The following is a 12,991-nucleotide window of genomic DNA, read 5'->3' on the forward strand; positions in this document are numbered from 1 at the left end:
TGTTTCCCTTCATAAGTTTCCAGCTGTCCTGTGGCTTTTTTTTTTTTTTTTTTTTGCTTGTGCTGAGACAAAATGAAGTTTGCCTCACATTGTCCTTTGCTTTCCAGAGCTTCCTCCTTCTGCTTTTGAAGCTCTAGGCCACAGAACACCTCTTGCATGGGACTTCGCCATGGCTTTGTGATAAACACACCAAAAAAAATATGTTCATAGCAAGTGGGCATCTCCCAAGTGGTCAATTCAATAACCAGATCTTAACAAGCTAACATGAGGAAGTGAATAGAAGCCTGTGTGATATGAAGCTGAAAAGTGATGTTGTAGTGTGGTGGTCTAATCAAGGAGACATCAGCTGTGCATTGCTCACCACCCAGCACCTTAGGATTCCCACAGACTCGCAGCCACGGGTGATCCGCTAAGCGGCCGTGAACACTAAGATAAGCAGCTACACGCATGAGCAGTCCCACAGCAGTCGGAGGGGCTCTGCTCTTTGAAACATGAAGAGGTTCGTAGCCTAGATCCATCTATGGTGAAAGCAACAGGCAAGGACTTACCAGAAGAGCCTGAAGCAGTGATATGGGACCTTTGTGTTCAAACGGCTTTTTTAAAGTCCACTCCCTACTATTATGCAAAATACACAGTAGGGTCAGTAACGGAAAACCTCTTTTTCCGCTATCTTAGCAGCACCATGTTTCTAAAAATGCTGCTCAGTCCTTTTTCTTTTCAGGATCACCAGTTACAATTATTTCAGTCTATCATCATCACCAAATACTGTGATAAACAGACTCTGAGATGACAGGGGACAGAACTTTTCAGATTTTTCTTTTCCAGATCAGCCAGTTCATTTTCCAAATTAATTTAACAGTTCAACCATTAATTACTAAAGAGGCAGTTGATTTTGATGGGACCAGACTGCAGAGCCTTCTGGCAACTCTTGTTATCAGTTCAGTGCTACTGCTAAGGGGGCCACCTATATTGTAAACCTGGGCAGTGATCTGTGGGCTGATAAACCAGGGGACATCACTTGAATGGTATATTTTGGGGGGGTTTTTTTGGATCAACAGAATCCACCCAAAAAGATGACATAAAGGCCTTTTTTTTTATATTTAGAAATTACAAACAACATAAACACAGAAATAAAGTTAGCTTATGTATCTGATCATGGTAAAAAAAAACAGCTCTGTTTTTTTTTTCCCTCTCTGATGATAATCAGTGGGGTAACTTTTTTTACATAATGCCTTAAGAGGAAGTGTTTTGTCCAAATCAGATACAGGCTATATGGGCAATTTTCAGTAGTTCTTTCAATTTCAAGTCACTGGTTGACCAAACCAAATCCAATGAGTGAATACTAGTTATTAAACAGAAATAAGAATTGGAACAAAATATTTAGTGGATTGCTATGGTGTGCTATGGGTAAGGTTTCTGTAATAAATAACTATTGCAGAACAAAAAAAAAAAAAACACCCTGTTATGATGATTTTAACTTGAAAATTAGGTTTAGATATGTGACTGCATTTTAACAAATTACAGGGTTTTTTTTCCTCCCTAACTACTTCACATAAAATTTTTCTTTAAGAAATAAAATTAAGGATATACATGAAAATGTCTCCAGAGATATAGACATACTTACAACAGGAATGGAAAGAGTACGGACTGGAAAATAGGAGAATAAGTCCAGAAATTTCACGTACCAGAGACCAGGCAATACCATCCATTTGCCTATGGTCGTGAATTGCTTTCACAAATATCCTGTTCAACCGTAGGATCAGAGTTAACTTAGACTATCTTGGTCCCCATTTTCCCAGAGCAGACAATGAAAACAAAAGACAGCTTCCGAGCATAAAAATTCCATTAAAAATTTGCAGCCTCTCTAAGACAAGAGGAACAAAGGTCATACAGTCTAACACAGTACAGAGAAAAACTAAGATCTCAAATATATCTGCAACACCATCTAAAGATGAAATGACCTTCCCAATCCAATACAATTTAATAGACCAACCTGTTTCATGCCACCTTGTTTTAGGGTTGGAGTCATGTGGTCTGTCACCTGCACTAGATTATCTCTACTGGAAAAAATGTTTTTAAAATCGTAGGAACCATATATTTAGCCATCAAGGACAGAGGAAAATATCCTAGCTGGTCATGCATCCCCTAGAGAGAATCTCTGAGCCAAACTTGCTTTTATTATATAGCAGGACCTTTTACATCAGTGTGGTGGTGGAGAGAGAAAAAAAAGGAGGAGGATTGTTTTAACATTTTCCTTCTGGCATTGTTGTTCTTCTGCAAAGGCATCTGAGCAGCATGAGTCCAAGCAATGTACGCACAGCAATAGCATCCACTTACAGTACAGCCATTGCTGAATGCAAAATCGTCACCGTTCTCAGGACTGTAATTGCACTTCTTTAGAAATGACGAGTAAGCAGGTCACTAAAATATCGTGTAACACGCAGTATCTAACTGGGAAATGGGCTTTGACCTGCTGTCTTCTGTTTCTAAATATTTTGGGCTTTGAAAGTTCAGCCTCAAGCACACATTCATCTATGGCAGTTCAGCTGTCACTCGTAATACAAATCAAAAGATGATGGATGACAGAATCTGCCCAGAAGTTCAATTCCTGCTAGGGTCATTCTGTCTGTAGTGACCACTTTTCCACACTAACCACATCACTTCATTGGCTTACCTCACCATAAGCATTTTTTACACATAAAAGCACATAGATGTGTATAAAATGTTCATCTACCAACTATAAAATTTCTCTGGTCTAAAGCTTTTCAACAGGCAGATTTGTTTCTGTGCACTGTGCCTTCTGACATTATCACATTTCCCACTGCCACATGACAACACACACACAAAAAAAAAAAAAAAACCAAAAAGACCCAGAGTATCCTTACTTTAATCCTGTACTGTACCGGTTGTGTTTCTGTAGATGAAGCTACAAAGCCTATATGTAGAAGAAGAGCTGGATGAATATTTTAACACATATTTGTGAAAAATATACTGATTAGTTTCTCACTGAATAGATCTTGGTTGCACTCTTGTGCAGCCTCTATACACCTATCTCACACAAACGTGCTGGTAGAAAAGTTTACTGGCAGGAATGTCTGTAGAAATAACACGTTCTAAAAAGATATTTACAGTAAGCAAATTTTCTATATGTAAGTACAAGTTTTCACATAAACTCGACTCCTCCAGCAAGAGAAACAGAAAGGTGACAATATATATCCAAAATGAGTCAAAATAGCTCAAGTTTAACTTGCAGTAGCAAATACTGGCAGTAACGTGTTCACAACCAAACTAAGTGTAATGAATTATTATTAGAGTGATTAAACAAATAATTGCTGAATTACTACTACAGTCCACAGACGTATTAACTCACAGGTTATTTTCAAGTAGAAGGGAAGATGTCAAATGAAATGGGTCGTTATTGAAATTAATCCAGCTCTGCCTTGTATATTAAATGTCCAGCACCATGTGTGTAATTTTCTGAAGAGTCCAAAGAACAAAATCTGAAAGGGCTAATGTACTTCTCTACCAATAAACGGTGCTTCAGCAGTAACTTGTCTATGCAAAGCCCTATCCATGGAATGGTTTTTGTTCTCCTTCCGTGGTAGCTCAATTGTGTCTCAGTATTCTCTTGACGTAAATTATATTGCAATTATCTCAATTCTTCCAGTTGACAACTGACTTGATCTCGAACATATTCACCTCCATTGGCTCAGTAACGCTGGCCTTGTTATTGATCCTCTTCTTGGCAGTGGTGGTTTCAGTCATCGCTGCCAATAAACGGGCTACTCAAGGGACCTACAGCCCCAGCCGGCAGGAGAAGGAGGGATCCCGGGTAGAGATGTGGAACATGGTGCAGCCACCACCGATGGAAAGACTGATCTAGAAGAAAGCGCTCCTCCATCCTGGAAGATGGCTGAAAGGGAACAGTGTACATATGTTAGATATGTTCATTTTCATTCTGATTCCAGGAATACTCACTATGAAGATTACAATTACTTTGGGCTTTCAATATTTTCAAAATTTTTTCTTTTAAGTTCAATAGCATTAAAATTCTCTTAGTAGTTAAGTGAACCAATACCATTTATCATTGTTTTGGACCAACCCGTCCAAGGACAACTTTTATTTGCACTGGAAACTCCAGCCTTGCTAATCAGCAGTAGGCATTACAGACAGTAATGGCTCCTGGGATACATGTAAGTGCCTGTCTCGGATGCAACACAAATAACAGCTTCTCGTTTGTGTTTCCTTTGACTGCCTAACAATCACTGCTGCAGAAGACGATGCAGACGAAACAAATAAGCCTGTACAATTATACAGCCTGTACATTATAATTCTGTTATCAAAGAGTTTAGTACTAGAGCTGCGTCTCAGCATATCTACTTTCATCTGCTAATCAGGGATTAAAAGGAAGCTGTGCGAAAACTCTCCAAAATAAATGTTTCAAGTTTAATTAGTTTTCTTTCCTCCAGTTCTTTCATTTTACCTGCTGCCCCTCCACCTTCTACTGAAAAGAATTTTGGTTTCCACAAAAGCACATATTTCTCTGACTATAAAAGACTATGTCCTAAAATATCCAGTGGGCACAATCTGACCTCTTAGGAGACATCAAATCTACACACCCCAAACAAATTCTGTGCATCCACACTACTGCCATTTTCTCATTACAATATTACCTGATGGTCCATTTTAGAAAACTACTGCTTCTCACATTGCAAACATACATTGGCTGCCAAAAAACACGCTCAAAAACATTTCCCAAAGCTCATGGAAAATACCAGGAAAGAGGCAAAAGGGGCCTACAGGTAAAGCACTGGCTTGGAAACAATTATGACACACTCGGTGCTTCTCCTGGAGCTCAGACTTCTCATATGATTATTGGCAAATAAATTTTTATGCCTCGATTTTCCTCTTTTAAAACAGGGATAATCCCATTTAACTACCTTGTAAACCTCAGCAGCAAAAGGATTGCAACTGTTTGTTGAAAAAGAAGCAAATGCATAAAATGTAATGGAATAACAGGAGAAGTTTGGAAGAAATCTTGTAATGAAATAGACATTTGAAAATCTTCAAGAGATTTAATGATCATTCTTGTGGTAGGAAAGGATGTGCCAAAAATACACCCAGGTCAAGGGGGGTTTTGAACTGCAGAGGGAAATTTTAGCAGTAACTCATCCAGTTAATTTTCACATGTAGTCGAAGAAATTAAAGCATAAGCATTGCTCCCACACAAACTGAACCCACAACAAAGAGGCAATGGAGTGGAAAGTACATGATGGCATTTCTTTCTTCCTGCAGTTCCGCTTATATGTTCCCACAATTGTGAAACATCCCAGAAATACACATCAAACCTTAGATGATTGTTCCAGGAGTTGCATAACAGAGCATGCACACTCAGTATCCAAGAGTTTAACTCATCTTTTTAATTAATGACCAATTCATAATTAATTTTGAATGAACCCTTTAAGGGATTACTGAATATCAATGTCACTCCCCTTTATTTTTGTATTAGAAGATTAGCAGTAACTATGATAGTAAGCACATTCTGGATTTTTTGCAGTCCTCACAGGTATCTTTCAAAACAAGGCACTACAGAAAATGTGAGTGGATGGCAGGATTCAGGCCAAGTTAAAAGAACAGAATATAGTCACAGTGAAAATGCACAACAGATTTTATTCTTGCCCAATGTACAGCTTTACTACTGAAGCTTATTATTTTGAATGCAATCATTGTTGGACAGATGTAGTTTAAATCCAGAGAGTTCAAATGGCAGCTAAGGGAAGAATGGAAAAATAAGTTACCAAAAGTATGATGGCAGATAAGAGATAGCAGAGATTCAGGGAAGATCTTTTCAAATCATGGCGTTATGTAAAATGCCACATGATTCCACATTTGCTGGAAAAGCAACACGTCGAGCTGTAGGCAATCCAGGAGATTCCTGGAATGCATAGACAACAACTTCCTAAGCCAGATAATAGAGACACCTACCCGAGGGGACGCGATACTGGATCTGATGGTCACCAATGCAACTGAGCTCATCAGTGATGTCAAGACTGGAGGCAGCTTGGGCTGCAGTGATCATGCATTGGTGGAGTTCATGCTCCTGAGGGACATGGAAAAAGCGAGGAGTACAGTCAGGACCCTAAATTTTAGGAAAGCAAACTTCCAGCCCTTCAAGGAGTTAGTGAGAAGGACCCCCTGGGAGACGGTCCTCAGGGACAGGGGAACGGAACAGAGTTGGCAGATTTTTAAGGACACCTTCCATCGAGCACAAGAGCTATCAGTCCCCAAGTGTAAAAAATCAGGCAAGGAAGGGAAGAGACCAGCATGGCTGAGTCGAGATCCACTGGTCAAACTAAAGAGTAAGAGGGAACTGCACAGGCAGTGGAAGCAGGGACAGGTGTCCTGGGGGGAATACAGGGAAACGGCCCGGTTGTGTAGGGAGGAGGTCAGGAAGGCCAAGGCGAGGATGGAGCTGAATTTGGCAAGGGACGTAAAGAATAACAAGAAGGGCTTCTACAGGTATATCAACCAGAAAAGGAAGGTTAAAGAAAGCATACCCCCACTGATGAACAAGAAAGGCGAACTTGTATCAACGGACGAGGAGAAGGCTGAGGTACTCAACAACTTCTTTGCCTCGGTCTTCACTGGCAACCTCTCTCCTCACCCCTCCCAAATCGGTGGACCTAAAGATGGGGACCAGGGGGGTAAAGCCCCTCCTACTGTAAGGGAAGATCAGGTTCGAGACCACCTGAAGAACCTCAATGTACACAAGTCTATGGGACCTGATGAGATACATTACAGAGTCCTGAGGGAATTGGCTGATGTAGTTGCCAAACCACTCTGCATGATATTTGAAAAGTCATGGCAGTCAGGTGAAGTCCCTGCTGACTGGAAAAAGGGGAATGTTGTGCCCATTTTTAAAAAGGGAAGAAAGGAGGACCCTGGGAACTATCAACCTCTCAGCCTCACCTCTGTGCCTGGGAAGATCATGGAGCAGATCGTCCTAGAAAATATGCTCAAGCACATGGAAGACAGGGAGGTGATTTGAGACAGCCAGCACGGCTTCACCAAGGGCAAGTCCTGCCTGACCAACCTAGTGGCTTTCTATGAAGGAGTGACTGCATCAGTGGACAAGGGAGAAGCAATGGATGTCATCTACTTGGATTTCTGTAAAGCGTTCGACACAGTCCCCCACAACATCCTTCTCTCTAAATTGGAGAGATATGGGTTTGATGGGTAGACGGTTGTCGTGGTTTAGCCCCAGCCAGCAACTAAGCACCACACAGCCGCTCACTCACTCCCCCTACCCCGATGGGATGGGGGAGAGAATTGGAGGAGTAAGAGTGAGAAACACTCCTGGGTTGAGAGAAGAACAGTTTAATAATTGAAATAAAGTAAAACAGTAATGATAATAGTAACAATATAATAATAATAATAATAATACACAAAGCAAGTGATGCACAATGCAATTGCTCACCACCCGCCGACTGATACCCAGACAGTTCCCGAGCAGCGATCGCTGCTCCCTGGCCAACCCCCCCCAGTTTATATACTGAGCATGACGTCATATGGTATGGAATAGCCCTTTGGTCAGTTTGGATCAACTATTCTGGCTGTGCCCCCTCCCAGTTTCTTGTGCACCTGGCAGAGCATGGGAAGCTGAAGTGTCTTTGACTAGCATAAGCAGTACTTAGCAACAACTAAAAACATGAGTGTGTTATCAACATTCTTCTCCTACTAAGTCCAAAACACATTACTATACCTGCTACTAGGAAGAAAATTAACTCTATCCCAGCTGAAACCAGGACAACTGTTCAATGGATAAGGAATTGGCTGGATGGTCGCATCCAGAGGGTCGTGGTCAATGGCTCGATGTCCACATGGAGACCAGTGACAAGTGGAGTCCCTCAGGGGTCCGTACTGGGACCGGTGCTATTTAACATCTTCATCAATGACATAGACAGTGGGATCAAGTGCACCCTCAGCAAGTTTGCAGATGACACCAAGCTGAGTGGTGTGGTTGACACACCAGGAGGACGAGATGTCATCCAGAGGGACGTGGACAAGCTGGAGAGGTGGGCCTGTGTGAACCTCATGAGGTTCAACAAGGCCAAGTGCAAGGTCCTGCACCTGGGATGGGGCAACCCCCAATATCAATACAGGTTGGGGGATGAAGAGATTGAGAGCAGCCCTGTGGAGAAGGACTTGGAGGTACTGGTAGATGAAAAGCTGGACATGAGCCGGCAATGTGTGCTTGCAGCCTGGAAAGCCAACCATATCCTGGGCTGCATCAAAAGAAGCGTGGCCAGCAGGTCGAGGGAGGTGATTCTGCCTCTCTGCTCTGCTCTGGCAAGACCTCACCTGGAGTACTGCGTCCAGCTCTGGGGCCCTCAGCACAAGACGGACATGGACCTGTTGGAGCGGGTCCAGAAGAGGGCTACCGAAATGATCCGAGGGCTGGAGCACCTCTCCTATGAGACCAGGCTGAGAGAGTTGGGGTTGTTCAGCCTGGAGAAGAGAAGGCTGCGAGGAGACCTTACTGCGGCCTTCCAGTACTTAAAGAGGGCCTACAGGAAAGATGGGGAGAATCTTTTAGCAAGTCCTGTTGTGACAGGACAAGGAATAATGGATTTAAACTAAAGAAGAATAGATTTAGACCAGACATAAGAAAGAAATTTTTTACCATGAGGGTGGTGAAGCACTGGAACAGGTTGCCCAGAGAGGTAGTGGAGGCCCCATCTCTGGCAACATTCAAGGTCAGGTTGGATGGGGCTCTGAGCAACCTGATCTGGTTAAAGCTGTCCCTGCTCACTGCAGGGGGGTTGGGCTAGATGACCTCTAAAGGTCCCTTCCAACCCAAAGCATTCTATGATTCTATGTCGTAACAGATGTAATAGCTTTCAATTGAAACTCTTGGTTTAGCCCAGCGTTTGCCCCATGAGACACTGCTAAGGCATAATAAAAAAATACTATAAAGTTTCTTAGGCATGATCATCTTTAGAAAGATAAATAAATATTTGAAAAAAGAAATTGAATCAAAGAGCATACATTGTGAGGTAGATACCGCTCAGCAAATGAGACAGCAAAGAGCAGTGTGTGAGGATGGGAGACCGCAAGTGAAGCGGGAGTGATTTGGGCAACTTCTTACACACATCGCTTTAGCCTCACCCAAAAAAAGCTGCAAGAGACCCAAAGACAAGGTGACTTTCTAGACAGAGATGGCAAAGTGGGCAAAGACACAGGAACCTGTGGGAACAAGAGGACAAGCCATAAGTAAGCGGACAAGAAGAGCTGTAAGGCTGCAGGCTGGGAAGGGCTTGGGGGCAGAGAGCTCTGAAAACCAGGGGGAACCTAGAAGCACCACGTGGGCACAAGTAGTAAAAGTAGCATTGAACTAGTAAAGCAGATGCAAGGAAGAGACTTCCACACACCTGCTTTATGTTCTTGGATTTCTGGTCAATGACAATAGTTGTATGAGCTGAAAGGAGAAATAAAATTGATAGAAATCTCAGTGAATAGCAGAGATGGAGAAAGAAAAACAGAGATTAAGTCAGTTCAGAAGGATGGTTATAATAAAGATGTAACTTCAAAGTTCGCCCTTCTTTGAGCAGGAGGTTGGACTAGATGACCTCAGCAGGTCCCTTCCAGACTAAATTATTATATGATTCAAAGAAAAAGGACACAAGAGAGAAAGCAGCTGAAGATGGAGGCAGTTTGCATGGAGAACTAATTTGAAGGAAAGCATTATTGTCCACAGTGAAAGACAGAGTGAGAATAAGGAAGTGGCTGCAAAGTAATTCTGGTCTTCTCAGTGGTTTGACTTTCTGGATGAAATTTTGGAGACAGTAGAGAAACAACCTGTATAGAAGTAATAAAATATTTGAGAAAGTGTTGCCACACAGAGGATCTATAGGGCTAAGCAAGATACCCAGAAACATGTACAAAGGACGAGCGGAGAAGATGAAAGCCTGAAGAGTTTTCATACAGACCAAAGAGAGCTCTGGAGGAATATGCTCCTAAAGAATTATAAAGACACCCATAAAAGCACAAGAAAGGGCAAATCTCACAGTGAAATTTGAGTGTGGTTTGTAGAAGGTAAGTCAAGGAGACAGAAGGCAGGGGAAAAAGCTTTAAACTAAGCTTAGAGTAAGTCATAAGTGATCGCTGTCAGTCTCAGTGGAGAGGAAACAATAAAAATAAGAGTGGTGAAAATTCACGCAAAAGTGAGAGAAGAAAAGGAAATGAAAGTGGATAGCACTTGAGGAAAGTGGAGGCAAAAGCTGGATTGCAACAAGGGTGAAGCTGGGCTTTCGTAGCAGTGAGGCCGTAGGAAAGGGAGGGAGGAAGACTGTGAGTCAGGAATGAGAATTACCTACTGAAGCAGATCTGTGTAAAATAACTTAGAGGGAGGATGTTTTATTGCAAATAGGGATTAAAATGTGAAATATTCAAAACTCTATTTCTGATCTTATAGGAAACAAACAAGAAAAGGCCCAGAAGGCACAAATGTCATTTCTAAATACACTTTCTGAAACGCTGAATTAACAAAGCAACAACCAAAGAAGGCAGGGAGGCAGATGCTGCAGCTGGAAAAGCTCAATGGCAGTCTGGAGAAGCACAAAAAGTCCCAAAGCCGTCACTATATTAACATGCTATAGTGACTGTGAAACGCATGGTTAGGAAGACTGACCCTTCCAGGTCATATGTCAGCCAGGGAACCACAGTTAAAACAAAAGAGAATAAATTATAAAGAGTGTCTAATACAATCTTTGCTGAAATTTAAACCACAGATTAGGACTGATATAGCAGATATCAAGCTATTCATTGCTTCTCAGCCCCGGGGTATAATAAAATGCATGTAGGAGCTCAGACATTCAGGGACGAGCAATAACATCTAAGAGTTGTGGAGAGCATTTGTGCTGCTATAAAGAAAAAAATACCGAGATTGGCTTCTGGTTTCCCAAAAAGCACTGATAACCTCCATTAATATGGAGGTATCTCCACACAGAAGACTTAAAATATTTCAAAATTACATTGTTTAATCTATCTCACTATTTGACTCAAAAGCAGAAAGTAAAATAAATTATTCATTACCACTTGCAACCTATCCATTCAAGAAACAAGTGCACAATATACTCCCAAACCTTACACGTTTAAACTTTCTCTTCATGCCTATGCCTAACAGCCTTCTGCAAAGAAAGAGAAGGTGCTAAGTTAAAGCACATGATCTGCTCTACACCAAATCTCTCTGAAGGTACTCAGAAGTAAGGGAAGGATGAAGCAACTTACTCCCCTTTCGCAGTCCATTCCCTTTTCCCTTGGAAAGAGGTGACATCCAGCCTGTGAAAGAGCGAAGAGTACCTTCAGAGTCCCAGGAATATTTACACTAGGCAGAATACAAATATTGCAGCTGGAGTTTGGCCAGCTCAAAATGATGATAGTGCTATCACTGCATTATGTGCCTTCTCCTTCTTATGTAAAATTAACTGTTCCTTCTCTGTATGTACATAGTATGTTTATAGCTTAGATGGTGTATTCATGTTACTATTTTGCTGTGTACAGGATCAAAATGACCAATAAATAAGGATTATATTGAGCCACATGCAACCTATATTTTTTGCTTTATGGGATTATTTCATCATGCATTTACAGAGGAAATTATCCTCAGGCCAGAACTATATTTGCAGTTTAAAAAGTCAAATTTTCTTTTCGGAACCAAGTGATCAAGAAACATTTTCCATACTTGGAAATGAGATTAACATGCATTGTGCTATGGTTGGGGCTGCCAGCCTCAGCATTGCAATCTGCACCACCGTATGACTGATTGCACTGTGCTCTTCAAAGAGAGGTGTTTTGTGCCAGGTCCCAAGGTGACACGAATCAATACAGCTTCACTGGAGCTAATTTATACAAGCTGAGAATCTCCAAACTCTGGTTTTTTTTAAAATAACTACTCTTTAGAGCGCTGTGGACGAGTGCAGGCAGAAAAATGGCAGAGCAGTAAGAATTTTCTTCACTTAATTTAAGTCCCATTTTCACAAGGGGCTTTCTGCTCACCTCAACAGTTTCTCTGTTACTTTTCAATAAAGATCAATAACCTCAGAAACCAGGAGTCGCACTGTCCCAAAGGCATCAGCTAGTTGTAACTGAAAGGGTCCCCTTGGAGGAATTCAGCTACACTGATGCTTGCAGTTGCGCTGCAAGCTCCCCTCCAACCCAGCTTGCCCTGGCTGCATTCCCCAGGACGCCTCCAGGTAAGACAGATTTAAGACAAACGAAACACTTTTCCTTCACTTTCATGTGCCTTCTTTGAGCAATGCCCAACCCTGCCCCGAAGGCCATTTAGCAGCTGAGTCCCTGAATCCAAGTGTGTCAAGGGGACTTCTGGGGAAGTCTACTTCACTGCTTAAATCAGTAATACATCTTAAGCCTGACCCTGAGGAACATCTCAAAACCCACGAAACTCGTGCTTTGCCATTATTTTGGTAACTGGATGCTATAAGACCTTACTCTCCCAAGTAATTAACACTCATGATCTTGATCTGACCTTGTGGGTTTTAGATAGAAAACACTGCTTTTCTGTGTTCTCTGGAAGATTAACACCACCACGGATTTGCTTCACTATGCCACAGGAAAGCTCAAGAATTCTTATTTGTTTCAACAAAATATGATTATCTTTCCTGTTCAGTAAAACTGAGCGATTCAAAATCTTGATAGTATATGAGTTACAGCTATGATGCCACACTAGCTTTCCAGCTGCAACAGGCCACTCTCAGCAGAGGGCTCTCAGATGGGGAATCCTCTCCGTTCTGAGGGCTCCAAAACTCATGCCTCCTGGCCCTTGAGGAAGCAAGAAAGCATCTGGCCCATGCCACTTTCTGGTCAATGAAGAGCTAAGCTACAATTTATTATCACTGTCTGTGTCTGAAGTCTGGCTAGTGATTGTTCTTCAAACAGATGCTAAGTGGTAATAAACATCACCTAATTTATG

The 12,991-nt window shown here is 41.9% G+C and overlaps 1 protein-coding gene across 1 annotated transcript in view; it reads left to right on the plus strand.

The window, feature by feature from the left end:
• The window catches only part of CRB1 (crumbs cell polarity complex component 1), a 107,774-nt gene extending 103,891 nt beyond the window's left edge, over positions 1 to 3,883 (plus strand). The window contains 1 exon segment of the mRNA XM_075711211.1: positions 3,668 to 3,883. Coding sequence (XP_075567326.1) covers positions 3,668 to 3,883 — 216 coding nt within the window.
• The last annotated feature ends 9,108 nt before the right edge of the window (positions 3,884 to 12,991 follow it).

This window comes from Pelecanus crispus, chromosome 5 (assembly GCF_030463565.1).
Source record: "Pelecanus crispus isolate bPelCri1 chromosome 5, bPelCri1.pri, whole genome shotgun sequence".
Taxonomy (NCBI): domain Eukaryota; kingdom Metazoa; phylum Chordata; class Aves; order Pelecaniformes; family Pelecanidae; genus Pelecanus; species Pelecanus crispus.